General features: G+C 39.9%; 1 protein-coding gene across 2 annotated transcripts in view; it reads left to right on the top strand.

Annotated features, from left to right (window-relative positions):
• The window catches only part of ank2a (ankyrin 2a, neuronal), a 90944-nt gene that overhangs the window by 22893 nt on the left and 49619 nt on the right, over positions 1–18432 (top strand). For both annotated transcript variants that reach the window (XM_074630187.1, XM_074630188.1), the window contains exons 2-17: positions 1018–1119; positions 8882–8980; positions 10584–10682; positions 10811–10909; positions 11450–11635; positions 11972–11995; positions 12883–12981; positions 13672–13770; positions 14058–14156; positions 14764–14961; positions 15741–15839; positions 15933–16031; positions 16910–17008; positions 17173–17370; positions 17471–17569; positions 17695–17793. In XM_074630187.1, the coding sequence (XP_074486288.1) occupies positions 1018–1119; positions 8882–8980; positions 10584–10682; positions 10811–10909; positions 11450–11635; positions 11972–11995; positions 12883–12981; positions 13672–13770; positions 14058–14156; positions 14764–14961; positions 15741–15839; positions 15933–16031; positions 16910–17008; positions 17173–17370; positions 17471–17569; positions 17695–17793 (1797 nt within the window). The remainder of the gene's footprint in view (positions 1–1017; positions 1120–8881; positions 8981–10583; positions 10683–10810; positions 10910–11449; positions 11636–11971; positions 11996–12882; positions 12982–13671; positions 13771–14057; positions 14157–14763; positions 14962–15740; positions 15840–15932; positions 16032–16909; positions 17009–17172; positions 17371–17470; positions 17570–17694; positions 17794–18432) is intronic.

Raw genomic sequence — 18432 nt, 5'->3', positions numbered from 1 at the left:
ATTGAATGTGCATTTTTCACAATTTTCTGACATTTTTTAGATTATCGATTAATCAAAAAAATAATCACAAGATTAATTGATAATGAAAATAATTATTTGTAGCACTTAATATACCAGCAGACTTATATTATTGACTGATATTGGCTAATTTTCATTTTATCATTTTAACATATTTTAACCCTTACTTTTCTTATTTCAACTTGATTACATATTTGTTCCTTTTGTGTTTTTCTTTCTTATTATTTAAAAGGATTTACTTTCCATTAAAGTTCAAAATGTGCTGTGATCTTACTCCACTGTTACGTTCAGCTTTAATAGTAATGTTTAACTGTAGAACATCCTCCCTGAGTACATGTGGAGTACATGTGAGGAATTCAGTGTGTAACTTTAAATTCAGTGGGTACATACTTTTATATACAATCTATATTCCTACATACACATACATTCAGCAAAACATAAATGTACAGCTTGTGTGTATGTGTGTGTTGCAGCTGCTTGTGCAGCCTATGTCTGGTGGTTAAATTTAGAAAAGCCTACTCAGGCAAACTATTGATACAAGCAGGAAGTCTTACTTCCATAAAACCACAAAACACTCTCTGAAGCCTTTTATATCAAAGAAACCCCATCATGCACAGCAATAACAAGCTACTGTACTTCCATCCTTTCAAATTGACTTGAATTTTTTAATGCAGATCTGAAAAAAAAAGCCTTGTAAATAATGAAAAAAACAAAAACAAATGGAAAACTCTACATGGTCTGTAAAAATGCATATATTTTGTTGTATTTGTGTATGTGCTGGGTAAAAATAATGTTGTTTATGTACACAATATTTTTCATATAATAAATACAGTCTGACCTAATATGTTCTGAACTAACCCCTTACTGTGACCATTATACATATTCCACCTCTAACAGAAATAACAAAAGTAGACCTGAAACTTGATGAAACAAAAGATTAAAAACATGCTTGTATTCCTGTTCTTAATAACAGTCTCCTTTCTGTTTTCATCTCTCCAGTCTGACAGTAACACCAGTTTCCTGCGGGCTGCCAGAGCGGGAAACATTGACAAAGTCCTCGACTTCCTGAAGAACGGAGTAGACATCAGCACCTGTAACCAGGTAAGGAAACTCTGATGACGTTTCTGTTTCTGCTGTCGCTTACGCTGTGCGATGTCCACTGTCCATTGTGCAACAAAACACATTAGAGGGTCACAAAGTCAAGGAAGGATTTAGTCTTAAGCCCTTTGACCTAAGAACAAACAGTATTAGTTGTACTTATTTTAATTCTTTATGTTCTCATCAATTGAAGTCTAGAGCTTGTCAGCATAATGATGGTGTTTTCTAGTCAACAAAATCTTGTTTTTGGCTTATTTGAAGTTAATATGTTTCTCATCATTCAACAGCAAATATACAGTTTCACTAAAGTTGGCTTTTTTACAGTTTGACTGTGTTCTGGATATCAAACACAACTGCATGTTTTCTGAAATGTGCTGTTTAATGGTTAATTTAGCACACTTGCTCGTAACATACAGCACATACTACGATCGCAGACGTAGGTCAAAGCTGTTAACTGGTCTGTCTGTCAAACCTACTGAATCTAATTTTCATGCTGCTGTGTCACGGTTGGCATCGCATAACTGAGCTATAGGTCAGCGCATTCTTTAACCTGGCAGGCCGCCCTCTGAAGATCGTGACCACCCTCACCTCTACCTCCTCTTCCATCTACCACGCCCATTTTCCCCCTCCAATCTCAGTTGCATGTGACGTATCTACGTCCCTCTGACAGCTGCATATACAGCCTCACCCACATTCCTCTGAGGAGGAGGGATTTGGGAGGGTGTAAAATACTTCCCCCTAGATCCCCTGTACACCCGCACCCCCTGGCCCTGTCTATGTCAATGTGATTTACGGTAGTCACAAGGTGGCTTAAAGGAGCTTGGGGAGTGTGCCTACGTGAGTCTGTGTCTTGTGTGCGGGCGTGCATTTCATCAGCTGCTCACATTTTGTGCTGTCTCATTGCTGTTGGCCTTTTGTAATTCTCCAGCAGTTTAATACCAACTATTTATACCCTGGGCTGTAATTGGTTGGCAGACAGGAAGTGGCACCTGCCCACCTATTTGTTGTCATGAGCACCGTAGGTTTTTGTTTTGTACCAAGAGGGAAGCCTGACTATTCAGGGCTGTGATTCTACACACAAACTCTCTCTCTTTTACACACGCACACACACACACACACACACACACACACACACACACACACACACACACACACACACACTGCAACAGGAGAGTCCTGCCCTTCATAGTCTCTGTCAGATGATCACATTTGAGCCCTTGTCAAGTGCCCAAAAATGCGGGTGACATTTTCATATATATCCCAGTCATGCTCTCACTTTGCTTGTGTGTGTGTGTGTGTGTGTGTGTGTGTGTGTGTGTGTGTGTGTGTGCGTGTGTGTGACTGTTTCTGAGAGTGGCCATAATCTACTGTAATATACTAAATGTAATTTTATAGGGAGTTAAATACCACTCAGCTCATATGACTTTACCCGTAAGCAGGTAACTTTAGGTCATTTTACTTGATTAACTGATCACACAGAACTCACACTGACAAACTTAATTGACGTTTTAGGGTTTACGTTAGTTTTACGTTTAGCGTTATTGTCAATGGTCACATTCAAATTTACATTGCATAAATGTTAATTAATTTGTCCATGTTCCCGTGTGTGTTTCTGACTACACATACTTAAATGCATGCACAAGCTTGCACACATATACATACACACATTCTTCTTAAAGGAACAGTGTGTAACAATTAGGGGGATCTATTGGCAGAGATGGAATATAATATTAATGAGTATGTTTTATTTAGTGTATAATCACCTGAAAATAAAAAATCACGTAGCTACAGTAGCCCAGAACGGACAAACTGCTGTGTTAACTTTTCCTGCTTGGGCCGGAGTCGATAACGTAACTGACTACGGAGCTAACCCTCGTCACTCCACCCAGCTGTCGGGGAAACAAGACACGGGAAACCTTTGTTCATCTTGTGGAGCTTCAGCATTTATTTCTGCACAAACTGTCACTTCCACTGAACATTCGCTTGATATTCTCAGAGCTAAACTAACTCTGTCTTCTGCTCCGCTCGCTCACTTGTTCGCTGCACAAAGTCGCCGCCGCTCTCTCTCTCTCGCTTCACCACTCACTTCTTACGTACACACACTCCACTCTCCGCTAGATGACGCTAAATCCTACACACTGTTCCTTTAAGTCCAGTACTTGAATTCCTCCTCCAGGCATTTTTGACATTTTTGTTAATGTATTTTAGTGTCGTTGGCAGCTGAGGAGTGGTTTCTCCCTGCCAGTCGAACGCACCACAGTGTTACGATCATCCTGACGGTGGTAAATTGCCATTTTCCACAGATGTGATGCCATTTGAAACTTTATGACATTTCAAGGAGATACCAATTTCCACAACCACCACAGTGATCGGAGGCCGAGATGATGATTCCAAAGTATCATGTTATCCGTAATTAGCAGCAGAATTACTCTTAAGGAAACGAGTGGATCAGAATCACGTCAGTGGAAAAGCACTCCACACAATTACAGAACCATTATCTATAATAGTACTGTCAGCATTGCAGTCAATAGAGTAAGAGCTCTGTTGATGAGAGCAACAACAGACATGATATTCTATAAATCTAAAATGTGCGGTCTGGTTAATTGGAAGTAACTAGGGCTGACCTCTAGTTACCTCCTAGTCGATTTAATCGACAGATCTGCAAAACTGAGTTTCTCCACAAAGAGTCACACAAAAGCACCACTTTAAATCTTTAAATCTTGTGTTTACCAGAGATGTGCTCACAAGTTTCTTGAAAATAAGTCATTCAGCATGAAAATGTATGAAAACGACTAATCAACTAAAGAAATCTTAGTCGACTAACACCAAAACTATTAGTCGACTAATCGACTAAGAGGGGGCAGCGATTAATCGTGATTAATTTTGATTAAATATTTTTACCGATTGACAGCCATATTGACAACTAATTGATATCATTGCAGAGACTTTAAAATGAAGGTTTTAAGTACAAACTGAATTTTTTTCATGAGTTAATTACAAATATCAGCACAGTGTATCACTTGGATAACACTGTCAGTAATAGCACAGGTCATGCGGGAACAACATCGCATTTTTACAATTGTCATTTTCTGTATCGTTGTAAGATACGGTTCAGGAAATGTATCTTAAAATTAATAACAGTAGCCTAGTTGTAATATCATCAGTGGTGTCTTGACTTGAGTCATGTGGAAGAGAGCGGGAGACGCTGGAACGTCACACAGGAATCTTAAAGTATTTCCCTCAGCGGTGTGTTCGTTGCTAATCCTAGAAAGCAGCAACGGGGTGGCGAAGGCCAGAATCTGGCGCCAAGGGCAGAGGGCTGTCCATCTTAGTTAAAGAGAGGGAGAGAAAGAGATATACTCCCTGTCTGCCAAACCCACAGTCACACTATGGCAGTGAGTGAGCGATATAAATAAAACACCTTCTTGACAGATGACTTTAGCTCCCAGTTTTAGGCAGCGTGACTTTGTGAACACACACGTATGTTTTTGTAAGTTGAGCGTATAATTTTGGATTTATCTCTGTGTGTGAGAGAGTTTGTTCATTACGAGTGTGTCATTTTTGTGTGTGTGTTTGTGAGCTGTTTCGTTTCCTCACAATTAGACTTCTCCTCTAATCTACCCAGATGTTAATCCTTGGTGAGTGATATTACTCTTTGATCTGCACGCATTTACATTATTTCCTCTTTTTTCTCCAACGTTCATCCCCTCTGACACTTTGGCCTATAAAAGAACACCAAATAAACGTGACCATTTATTACCACGTGTGATTAGAACAAAGGTCAGCGGTCACAGGGACGTGAATATTAATCTGCGCTGGCCGGAGCTCAGCGGTGTCCCTCCTGCCAGGAAGCTCTATACGAACTGCCAGGGATCACTGTGTTGGGCTGAGCGTCCATTAGCTAAATGAAGCTTTCACTTACAGCTCAGAGGAAAAAAGAGATTTAGATCAGTTTGTGTGACAGAGTGTGTGTATGTGTGGGTTTTGCTTGTCTCTCCTGGAATACATAATGGCTGAAATGTGATTGAAACTCTATAAGAAGATTGCATAATTATTGCTGTGTCAGAGAGTCCGCCATTTCAGAACACACAGCTGAAGCTGAAACTCAACTTTCTGCATGTTCAAACTGCAGCAAAGAGCATCTAGTCTCATGTTTGGAAGTTGTTTCATCTCTCACCTGTTGGCAGCGCAATGAAAATGGACTGGCTGAGTAATTTGATTTATGATTAACTGGAGGGATGACATTGGAAGCACTGACATTGAAACCTCACAAACCTGATGAACCTTTCTCCGTAGGAGAGTATGACAAGCATCTCCAGCTCAGTGCAACCACACCCATCGCCTGATGACCTGATGATCATGCTGAAAGGATTAGTCTGTTATTCATATTTTGAAAGGTGTTTAAAGCTAGGGTTGGTAATAATTATATTATTGATTATATAATTAAAGGTACAGTGTTTAGGATTTGGCGGCATCTAGTCGTGTGGTTTCAGATTGCAACTGAGTACTCCTCTGCTCACTCCTCCCTTTCCAAGACTGCGGTAATGTAGAAACATGATGGTGCAACATGGTGGACTCCATGAAGAGGATCCACTCCCTATGTAGATATGAAGGAATCATTCTAAGCAAATGAAAACACAACAATTCTTTTAATATTTCAACTAATATAACAAAAAATGTTCTGAAGAAGATTACCAAGTCTAGCTTTTCCAGCAAAAATGTCAACGATTAGCTGATTAAAGATTTTCAAATGTGAGGATTTGGTGTTTTTTTCTTTATTATCTTATCTATTATTTGGAGAAAAAATAACCGATAGATTGATAATAAAACTAGTCATTAATTGCAGCCCTAGTTTGTGATAAGCTATGAGTTGTGTAACTCCAACCAGGATGAAAGATTTTAATTATGTTGGTGAAACAGCTCCTCAAATGACAAAACGGCGCTTTGTTTCATGTACGTATCATAACATCGGCTTGTATATCCGCCGTCCTCGGTCTTGTGGTTTCCCTTTTTGAATGACAAATACAGGCTACCGCCGCCTGGTGGTAGGGAGAGTTATTTCATCTCACGCAGGTGCAGAACATACGTGGTAGTTGTCCATCGGGTGTAGTCTTTGCGGTGTGTTCGAGTGCAACCTTTTGGCCAAGGCATATGCGATGTGAGGCGACGCAACAGATGGCCTTCGTCGCCGCTAGTTCTTCGATGTCGGGTTGGTATGTCTGGACTTGTGGAGACTGCTCGGCTCCGATAGGTTGTTTTGGTTCGGGCGCGGTGGAATCTTCCAAATGCCATTAGGAGCACGAGGAGGAGGCAGAGGAACCTGATCTTTCACTGATTATCCGTCTCATGTACAAGCGTCAGTAATATAGTGACAGTTTGAGCAAATATTACAAAAAGTTATTTTTAATTAAAGTTACCAGCTGTAGCTTTAAGCATGACTTTATCAGGGCCATATGTGCAACAGTAAGTTAGCTTTCTAATTGGAGGCCTATTGTCCCTTTTCAAAAAAGGGAAATACAAGTCATATATTTATACTTTAGGAATTAATTGCATGAGGGAATATATGCCTTTTAAAGTATTTTATTCTAGGACATGATGGTTGCTCTCATGTTTTCCTTTTAAAGTCATGTTACATATCTGTGACACACTTGACAAGACATTCACTGACATACTTTGGCCTCTGAGGAATGCCCTCTTTTTTTCTTTTTGAAAGGTTGACATTTTCAGCAGCCTCTAAATATGAGTATCCATGTGTGTGTGTGTGTGTGTGTGTGTGTGTGTGTGTGTGTGTGTGTGTGTGTGTGTGTGTGTGTGTGTGTGTGTGTGTGTGTGTGTGTGTGTGTGTGTGTGTGTGTGTGTGTGTGTGTGTGTCCTACATACCCTCTATGACTGTGCAGAAACATGACACCCCTTTGGCTGTTTGGCATTTGGCGACTCAGAGAGAGAGAGAGTGTGTGTGTGTTAATTTACTTGTGTGTGTGCATGCATTTTTTACGTGCGCGAGGGAAGGAAGGAGGCAATGATTGAGGTGTAAGCAACCTAACGGCTCCTCTTTAACATCAGTGCCAGGAGAGCCTCCAGAGCCAGGAGACACAGTTCCTCTCTATAACCCATCTGATAGAGCCTGCAGGGGGGGAGACAAAGGCAGACAGACCCAGAAGCTTGGATCTAAACCGGGGGGGATAGTGGATGGAGGCAGAGGACCGCTGCTGATGGTCGGAGCTCCATCACTTCTAAACCCAGCACCGTTTAAGAAGGCGAAAGATAGAAAAGAGCAAAGAAAGACTTACGGAGGGAACTGACAGGAAGGAAAGACGACGGAAAGAGATTGGTTTGAATAAAAGGAGCAGGAAACCCGAAGGATAAAAAACGAGGTCACGGTTTAAGATACTCTCGTAGTTTCAGAGAGACACGGCGCAGAATGGAAGAGGAGGAGGAGGATGAGGTGAATCATTCTTCTGTGTGTGTATACTCGTCTGTCTCAGAGGAAATGTGTTTCTGCATGTATAAATACATCAGTTGTGCTGCATCAGTGTGAAACATTTACTCTCTACTCTCCTCCTCGTGTGCTGCTGCTTACCTGTAGCTCTAGTTGATGGATCAGAGGCCTTTGATTTAACGCTCACACCAAACCTGCCTGAGGGGAAAATCAGTCAGATATACTCTAACTGATGACGAACTTCTCGTGTTTGAGTTGCTGGATGTTGATCTCCAAAAATATTTCTATAAATAAGCATCTCTTTTCTTTTTGTTTTTTTCTGGTTATTTGTTATATTAACTATTAAATTTATCGCCAACTATTTTGATAATTGATTAACCAGTTTGAGTAATTTTTAGGAATTATAAGACAAAATTATCTGATTCCAGTTTCTTAAAGGTGAATATTTCCTTGTTTCTTTACTCCTCTATGACGGTAAACTGAATATCTTTGAGTTGTGGAAAAAACAAGACATTTGAGGACGTCATCTTGGTCTTTGGGAAACACTGATCGACATTTTTCACAATTTTCTGACATTTTTATGGACCAAACAACTATCTATTGATCGAGGCAATAATCAACAGATTAATCGATAATGAAAATAATCGTTAGTTGCAGCCCTAATTTCTTAAGTTCATATTTTACACACATATTTTTTCTGATCCTAAAGTTGTTGAATAATATGTTCCAGTCCTACTACACATAACATTGTTCGTATGTGATGTGTATTTCAATGTGTAATTCAACACCTCACAACAGTATGACGTATCAAGATTTCAGCAACTTTACACTGTAGTCTTCACAAAAGTAGTATGCATACTTGTAATGTAATTCCATGAGCACCACTCAGTTGCAATTAGGGCTGCAACTAACGATTATTTTCCTTGTCGATTAATCTGTCGTTTATTTTCTGGATTAAATGATTAGTTGTTTGGTCTATAAAATGTCAGAAAATGGTTAAAAATGTCGATCAGTGTTTCCCAAAGCCCAAGATGACGTCCTCAAATGTCTTGTTTTGTCCACGACTCAAAGATATTCAGTTTACTGTCATAGAGGAGTAAAGAAACCAGAAAATATTCACATTTAAGAAGCTGGATTCAGAGTATTTAGACTTTTTTTCTTATCAAGATACTCAAACCGATTAATCGAATCTCAAAATAGATGGAGATTATATTAATAGTTGACAACTAATGGATTAATCGCTGCAGCTCTAGTTGCAATAATCACTTTACCACATTTGTTTTCTTGAAGTCTTATGTTTATGTTTTCTTTTGCTTTTCTCTCCAGAACGGTCTGAACGCTCTGCATCTGGCAGCGAAGGAGGGACACAAGGATTTAGTGGAGGAACTGTTGGAGAGAGGAGCACCTGTTGACTCTCCCACCAAGGTACATGCACATATCAGCATGTCAATATATACATCGGGGAAGACATGTGGAAAAAAGAAAGGAGGGAGGGGATGATAGTGATAGCTGGGTGACAGAGAGAGAAAGGGGGAGATGACGGGAAGGAGTGCACATGAATGTGAGTAATATATAGTGGTATCAGTTGTAAAGAACTACGTAAATCACTGCGTCTCTCTTGAACTATGAAACTTGATTCGCAAGGGTGGTGATGGACCTGAGGGTGATGTAAGAGGTCATATGGAAATAGTTTAATTTTGCAACTTTATACAATCAAAATAACCAAATGTTCTCCAATTAGTCCAACATGAAGGTCTCATATGCATTTCTGGATTCTTTTTTTTGTATTTCTTCCTCTTTTAATTGATACTGAGATTATAACAACATTTTAAATCAAGTCAAAGTACATCGTGATTAGATATTCTACTTTTACTGGAAGGAGACAGGGGGGGCGAGAGGGAGTGTGAGGGTAAGCTACTTGGCAAGCTGTTTGGTATGTGACTCTGTTGGTGTCTAATGTGTCAGGTTTAACAACTAGCAACAGTAAACAGCCTGCAAAGAATCTGTCACCCTGCTGCCAACGTCCTTGGATTGACATGAATTTGGCCTTTGATATTAAAGGGTAACTTCAAGATTTTTCAACCTGGACCCTATTTTTGCCATGTTTTTGTGTCTAAGTGACTGACGGGGACAACAATTTCTGAAATTGGTCCAGTATTTTGGGAGTTCGCTGTAGCAAGTGAGCAGCGTCAGTGTACAGTAACGTTACATCCACTAAAAGTGCTTGTTTTGCCACTGACAGGATCAGATTGTTATTATAATAAGTGTCTGACAACATTATAGAAAGGACCATACAGAGAAATAAAACCTTTTTCTTACCTTTCTCTTGATCCGGTCTGTTTGTTATTGTGTCCAAGTCCCGCTCAAGGAGAAGTCTCGATGTGAAAAATCTGAATATCTGTATACTCTGGCTCAAATAAATACGGGTAGCCGTGAATTGAAAGACATCATCTACATCGTCAAAATCATCTAAATATTAAGCCATGACATTGAAAATCTTTTAGATAACACTAAGCTACCCTTTCTATACAACACAACAAACTCTGCCCGGCTGACACTCACGTTTCCAACATGGATGTCTTTTACTATTCCACCGTTGTCTACCGGGATCACGTCAAGACTTTTTCCATAATGTTGTCAGACACCTATAATAACAATCAGAGCCTGTCATGACAAAAACGAGCACTTTTAATGGACGTAAATGACGGTGCCAGCTTGCCCCAATAGCACCATATTGCAGCCCATGAGCAGCTACAGCGTTCTCCCTCAATACTGGACCAATTTCAGAAATTGTTCTTATTAATCAGTTAGACACAAAAACATGGAATTATAGGGTCCAGGTTGAAAAATACTAAATGTACTATTTAATCAGTCAGTAAGTCCTGGAAATAAAAACAAATGCAAAATCAAAACATTTCCTTTCATCATCCCTTCAACATCCCTTTCAAGCAGGTCTAATCTTTAAGGCATGTATTCCCACACAGGATGCACACTTGGCTGGTGGCCTTAACTCTGTTTTTCTCTGCAGAAAGGAAACACTGCCCTCCATATTGCCGCATTGGCCGGACAAAAAGAAGTAGTCAGACTACTGATGAAGAGAGGAGGAGACGTCAATTCTCAGTCACAGGTGAGAAGCTGCTCAAATGATCAAAAGCTATTAGATAATGCAAAAAATGTGTAACACCAATGGCAAGAATATTATCTTACATTATATGTGTGTGAGCAAGTATGAACTGTATGCTTTTGCCTCCACAGAATGGCTTCACTCCTCTCTACATGGCAGCCCAGGAGAATCACTTGGAGGTGGTGCGATTCATGTTGGAAAACGACGGGAACCAAAGCATTGCAACAGAGGTATACTGAGATCCCCATTTTTCTCTAAACCAGTGTGTAACATTTAGGGGGATCTATTGGCAGAAATGGAATATAATATTAATAAGTATGTTTTCTTTAGTGTATAATCACCTGAAAATAAGAGTCGTTGTGTTTTCGTTACCTTAGAATGAGCCGTTCATATCTACATAGGGGAGCGGATCCTCTTCACAGAGCTGGCCGCCATGTTTCTACAGAAAGGACAAACCAAACACTGTTCATTTTTCCTGCTTGGGCCGGAGTCGATAACGTTTCTCTCTGACGTTGCCGCCCCGCTCTCTCTCTCTTGCATCACGACTCACTTCCCATGTAAACTCGCACTCTACTCTTACAACAACTAGCTCTGGAGAGGGCCATTCCCGTTTTCGTGTTGGTCATCGTAGCAATCCTACATGCTTTTTTTCCTTTTCTCTTACACGCTTGGCACACGGGAGAGCCTTCAGTTGGTCCTCACTAGATACCGCCAGATCCTACACACTGCTCCTTTTAATTTTTCTTGTTTATTCTTCTCTGCTCTTCCAGGATGGCTTCACCCCGCTGGCCATCGCCCTCCAGCAGGGCCACAACTCAGTGGTCTCCCTGCTGTTGGAGCACGACACCAAGGGTAAGGTCCGCCTCCCGGCCCTGCACATCGCAGCCCGCAAAGACGACACAAAGTCTGCCGCCCTGCTGCTCCAGAACGACCACAACGCGGACGTCCAGTCGAAGGTGAGGGAGGGACAGAATAGGAACCGAAAGCAGGGGAGAGTGTAATTATAAGAGGGGGAGCAGGGAAGTGTGTGATAATGCATCTCACCGAATGGGTGATTTTTCATGTTGATGGTTTTATACATTCTATTGAATATTTGATTTAGGAATATGATAATATTAATGGACAGCGCCTCTCTCAGAATGCTTTGTTGTTTGCCTCCACGTCTTTCTGTTTTCAATTTGTGTGATCTTGTAAACTTACCCTGTGTTTAACGTGAATGTTGTGATAAGCCCCTTTTTCCCTAACAATCCTACCTCCTATTCCCCCTTTCTCTCTCTATGCGTCCTAACCAGATGATGGTCAATAGAACCACGGAGGTATACAGACTCTATCGCCGCTTCATATAATTTAGTTTTGTCACTACTGTCACTTTCTTTTGTATTTATATTTGTATTATATTTTGAATTAATGAATCACTCAATTAAATGTTTACAGATTTTGATATTGACATTTCAAATTGCACTTGCTTTTTCTTTGCATAACCTGCAGCATGTGTACTTTGAAGCACGTTGATAGCATTGTTTTTTTCTCTGAAACACGTTGTTGATCTTTAAGTTAACTCTGTTTCTTAATTAAATTGCACCATGTCTATCAGAATGGGAAGGTAAGGAATGAATCCACCTACAACTATGTACTGTAGATAAGTATATATATATATATGGTTTATATATGAATGTCCATTTGTCCGTCCAAGCAGATACACATAGTGCGTAGTTGCTTTCTGTATTTCAGTTTTGGTTTATAATGTCCTTTACGTTGAACCTTTGGTATTCAAAAACCCAAAGTGCTTTGATTTTTTTCACCATTTGTGTTTTTTTTAGTGAGCATGGCAGACTTACAGGGTTTTTGCATGCATTATGTATTGCCTGTGCTATTTTGGGGTATGCTCATTTTTTCATGCTTCTTCTTACACCGATGTGAGTAGTTTATTTTTTTCAGCATGCTGCCTCATCGTAATGCTGGTTCAGTAGAGTCAGGTTTCCTTCCTGTATCTGCCACAGACAAATCTAACCTTTGCTATCCTTCTTACTTTCGTTTTATTCTTTTTTTTCCCACTCTCATTTCATCTTACTTTTCCCATCTTTTAAAACCTCACCTGCTGTTTCAACCAATTTTCTGTTTCTTCCTTTTTGTGTCCTCCAACCTATTTCCCTTTCCATCTCAATCCCTCCTTCCCTCCTCTCTCCTTATCCGTCTCAAACAGAGCGGGTTTACCCCTCTGCACATCGCGGCTCACTATGGTAACGTCAATGTCTCCACCCTGTTGATGAACAGAGGAGCTGCTGTGGACTTCACAGCCAGGGTATCTCCCCCATTTTAACAAATCAACACATTTTCTGTACTGTTGTCTATTAAAACTTTATGTTTTTTCTTTTCATTTTGAGACTTACCATATACCACATAACTTTCCCTTTTAATCTTAGCCTTCATTAACTGCATTTCCTCCTAGCTTGTCAAAGGTTGCATTTGTTTTTGCATGTTTTCAACAGCGTTGCTTTCTTGAGATCGGTCCATGAAGTTAGTTTCAGTTTCTTTAAATGCAGTTAGATAGATAGATGGATAGATAGATAGATGGATGGATGGATGGATGGATGGATGGATGGATGGATGGATGGATGGATGGATGGATGGATGGATGGATGGATGGATGGATGGATGGATGGATGGATAGATAGATAGATAGATAGATAGATAGATAGATAGATAGATAGATAGATAGATAGATAGATAGATAGATAGATAGATAGATAGATAGATAGATACAGGAAATGCACAGGAACAGTAAATACACAGCAAATATACATATCAACACTAGAGATAAATATCTATAGTATACACCATATAAAGAATATATTAGAATACACTAGAAATATACCAGACTGCTACAAAAATAAAATATGAAATATAAACATAGAATAACATACTATGTACAATAGCAAAGTGTGCAAGTTACATTTTTACAGTTTCTTTCTTTCCTTGCCTGCCTTGTCAGAATGGGATAACGCCGCTCCATGTGGCCTCCAAGAGAGGCAACACCAACATGGTGGCACTGCTGTTGGACCGAGGGGGTCAGATCGATGCTAAAACCAAGGTGAGACTCTTACTTAAAGTCTGGACATCAGCTTTTATTAAGTTGTGGAAGACGTACACAGTGTAAAAGTACTCTGTCCTGCATTTGAAATCTTAGTACTTGAGTAAATGTACACTAAATGTTACATTACATCACTGCTTTTATTAAATAATCGGTCTAGTGACTGCTTAGTAGAGTCTACCAACCACTTGTCAATTGCCTCTTTTGTTTAAACTGACAAACTGGATTAATTTCTACATTGTGTATATTTATACATGTTCGTCTGTGCATGTGTGATTGTCTCACAGGATGGGCTGACCCCACTGCACTGTGCAGCCAGGAGTGGACACGACCCAGCAGTGGAAATCCTGCTGGAGAGAGGAGCTCCCATCTTAGCTAGAACCAAGGTAGTGTATGGCTGTGCCATTCGACACTTTATTTAATCAGGAAATCACATTTAGATCGAAATCTCATCTACAAGTGAGACCCGAATAATAATAAAACAGCAAGATTTAAATGCATACACATATAGACAACAGCATGAGAAGTTATAAATAAATGTTTTCTAAAATATCCTTGGCGTAGGTATAAAAATTAGGTTAAAAATACTATGTAAAACAGTCATACTTAAAATCAATAAAACTTCTAACTAAATGTCTGAATTCGATATCAACGTGTGTCAAGTTTCAGTCTACTCTGTATAGTGCAAGCCGGTCCTGAGAGGGGTGTTATGGGTTTAATGTCTCAGGGACAGGAGTGACAATAAATAAGGTGGTAATTTTTGAAAATTGTCCTTTATAGATAAATAGATAAAGGTGCTGATCTCACCTAACAGAGACACAGGACACAATTGTGTTGCAATCAAAAAACCTCAGGCTTTCAGTGGTTTCCCTTGAAAAGCACTTCATATATTGTACCTGTTTTTTCTCTTCCTTTTGCTTCACATCTCTGCCATTTCTTTCTTCAACGTGCTGCTTTTCTGACCAATGCATCGTTACTTTTGTCCTCACACAGAACGGACTGTCCCCGCTGCACATGTCGGCCCAGGGAGACCACGTAGAGTGTGTTAAATTCCTGCTGCAGTACAAGGCTCCTGTTGACGACGTCACACTGGACTACCTCACAGCGCTGCACGTCGCTGCTCACTGTGGCCACTACAGAGTCACCAAGCTTCTGCTGGACAAGAAGGCCAACCCCAACGTCAGAGCTCTGGTAGGGATTCACAGGATAATAAAAACTGTACCAGCACAAAATAGACACAGACTCACAAATATACAGTACACACATGCATGTAACTATGCTCAGACAGGAAGAGTGAGCAGAAGATAATACTGGGTTTGGGATGATTCCTATAATGCCTGTCAGATTAAATTAAACATAGGGAAACGGCACCATTCTCCTTAGTAAGACGGGAGACCGTAAAAAAAGTTATACCATACATTTTGTGATTATTTACCAATATACAAGTCATTACTACTTCATTACTTACTATGTAAATACTCCTGACGAGTTCCACATTACTTGTAAGAAATGGGATAAAGAAAGGGCCAAGAATAAAACTAAAACTACATTTCCTCAAGGGCTGCGATTATTATTAATGATTATTTTAATTGTTGATTAATCTGGCTATTATTTTCTCGATTAATCGATTTGTTGTTTGATCTATAAAATGTCAGAAAATTATGAAAACTGTCAATCAGCGTCTCCGGAAGCCCAAGATGACGTCCTCAAATGTCTTGTTTTGTCTACAACTCAAAGATATTCCGTTTACTGTCATAGAGGAGTAAAGAAACCAGAAAATATTCATATTTAAGTCGCTGGATCAGAGAATTTTGACTTTTTTTTTTTCTCAAAAAATGACTCAAATCGATTATCAAAAAAGTTGGTGATTAATTTAATAGTTGACAAGATTACAGCTCTAATTTCCTCCTCCAGATGTACGTAGATATAGTATTTATGTGTTAATTTCTCTTTCGCTCTCTCTCTACCAGAATGGTTTCACTCCTCTCCATATCGCCTGTAAGAAGAACAGGGTGAAGGTGATGGAACTGTTGGTCAAATATGGAGCTTCCATTCAGGCCATTACTGAGGTGAGACACTTTGTGGGAATGTCTCAGAGCAGCACATGAAAGTACAGAACACTTTTCTGTATGCTTATCTTCCTCCCTCTCTCTTTCTTCTAGTCTGGTCTGACTCCCATCCATGTAGCTGCCTTCATGGGCCACCTCAACATCGTTTTACTTCTGCTACAGAATGGAGCATCTCCTGACGTCCGTAATATTGTAAGTACTGACAAATAGTTAGTTCAGCTCTCTGTAGTCAGTAGGGCCTTGCCAGTTTTTCCTTGCCAAATTTGAGCATAAATTAGAGCATTTTTTAGCCTCCTTCGTGACACGCAAGTATAACATTGCTGGTACAAATGGATTCCTTCGGTTTACTAGTTTCATATGATGCCAATATTTTGACTCTAGCCTTAAACCTGAACCCGCTACAACCCCAGAAAGACAGAATAGCGGGCCGGTGGATTTTTAAGAGGTTAATTAAAAATTGATACAGTGTTTTGGAGAATCGATACAGTATTGCAAAACATAATATCGCGAAACCCATGTGTATCAATATTTTCTTACACTCCTAGTAGTCAGTAGTAGTGTTGTAGTACACAAGATCGGTCTTGGACCTGTTTTCTGAAGGTCTTATCTCGGTCTCTGGATTTTATTTCAAGACCACAACTACAAGGGTATCACTAAATTGCCTTTTTATTATCTGATTTATTTGTTAACATCATTACTGTGATTGATAATATAAAACAGAGGAAATTTCCCACACATAAAATTCACCTCTGTAATGCCATTTTATTATTTTTATCAAAACATTTCTCATGGTACTCTTATACATACACACACATACAGTATATACAGCAATAAAAGAGGTGAATGAAGAGGAATCTTCGTTTGCTCTCTGTTGGTGTCCTTATGTCAATGTGGATCTTTCAGGTCAATTTGAGGAGTGCCTCTGGTTTGCATGGTCCACATTTTACCCTGAGCATGTCATGCAGTGTGGGACTCCCACTGGTCTGGTCTTGGTCTTGTCTCTGTCTCTGAAATCTTGAGTGTTTCCTTCAGCACAGCGTCTTACTGCTCATTCTGTCTTTGCATATCAGCGTGGTGAGACAGCTCTCCACATGGCAGCACGAGCAGGTCAGATGGAAGTGGTTCGCTGTCTGCTGAGGAATGGAGCGTTGGTGGATGCCATAGCCAGGGTGAGTCAGCTGTCGCATCATCAGAGTCAATCACTGTTTTCTTCTGTTTATCATAAATAAGCAATATTGGGCAATGTCGCCTGCCTCAGCTCCGGCTGCTGTCTATCTTGTCTAATACAAAACTGTCTCTACCTGTCTCTCTGCCTTTTCACCCTGAACCACAGGAGGACCAGACTCCCCTCCACATATCATCCCGTTTGGGGAAGACTGATATTGTCCAGTTGCTGCTGCAGCACATGGCTCATCCAGATGCCTCCACCACCAACGGCTACACTCCCCTCCACATATCAGCGAGGGAGGGCCAGGTAGAGACCGCTGCCGTGCTGCTGGAGGCCGGAGCCTCGCACTCGCTGGCCACGAAGGTGAGAAACACATTCTTACATAGACTCACAAATATCCAGTTAAACATTAACAGTTTGGACATGCAGGTTTAAATCAAACTATTCCCTTTTCCGTCCACAGAAAGGATTCACTCCATTACATGTAGCAGCTAAGTACGGAAGCCTCGATGTAGCAAAACTTCTCCTTCAACGCAAAGCTCTCCCTGATGACGCTGGCAAGGTGAAACCAAAATCAGCATTATTTATACGCATTATTTGAACACAAATAAAAAACAATAAAATCCTGAATGTGCACTTTTCCATAACACAAATATCAACCGTTTAATCAAATGCTTCCTCTTACAGAACGGCCTGACTCCGCTGCACGTGGCAGCTCATTATGACAACCAAGAAGTAGCTCTGCTGCTGCTGGATAAAGGGGCATCGCCTTATGCTACTGCAAAGGTGAGACACTCTCACAAAATGTTATGCATTCTGCTTTAGCAGTTATTTTGTGATTAAGCATTGCATTTTACTTTCTGAGTGAACCCTTTTCTTCAGCTTACCGCAAGATCTTGTTGAGGATTTTACATTATAGTCGTGATAACAAGAGCTTGAGAGTGAGATAAGAAGCTTCTGTAAGAAGTCCTTTGATTTTTTAAGAACTGATACCAAAACCTGAGATTTTCTTGATACTTCTGGATATCAGAATGGCAAGCTCTCTATATTTTAAATATATCTTTTTAATCAGGATTTTAATTTGGAGTAATATCATGGCCATAGTTTTTTAAGTGTTTACTTTATTTTGACTTTTATTTTATTTAACATTTTATTGTTGTAATTTTTAGTCTAGCAAAGTTGTATCTATTGTTGTCCACTTTTGTTGTTGTTATTTTATGTCTGTGTTGTTTTAATCTTGCTATATTGAGCACTTTGGGCTGCATGTTTGTATGAAAGGTGCAACATAAATAAAGTTGAGTTTTTTTATTTTAGCTACACTGGAAAAAATAGAAATCATAAACACCTGCTCTTTTAGCCACTGTTTAATATTTATAGGGTGACTTTTAACCACATGGATTGATGTTGTTATAGCATGTTAACTGT

Source organism: Sebastes fasciatus, chromosome 3 (genome assembly GCF_043250625.1).
Source record: "Sebastes fasciatus isolate fSebFas1 chromosome 3, fSebFas1.pri, whole genome shotgun sequence".
NCBI lineage: Eukaryota > Metazoa > Chordata > Actinopteri > Perciformes > Sebastidae > Sebastes > Sebastes fasciatus.
The sequence above is the reverse complement of the archived record's forward strand: the minus strand, read 5'-3'. Positions and strand labels throughout refer to the sequence as shown.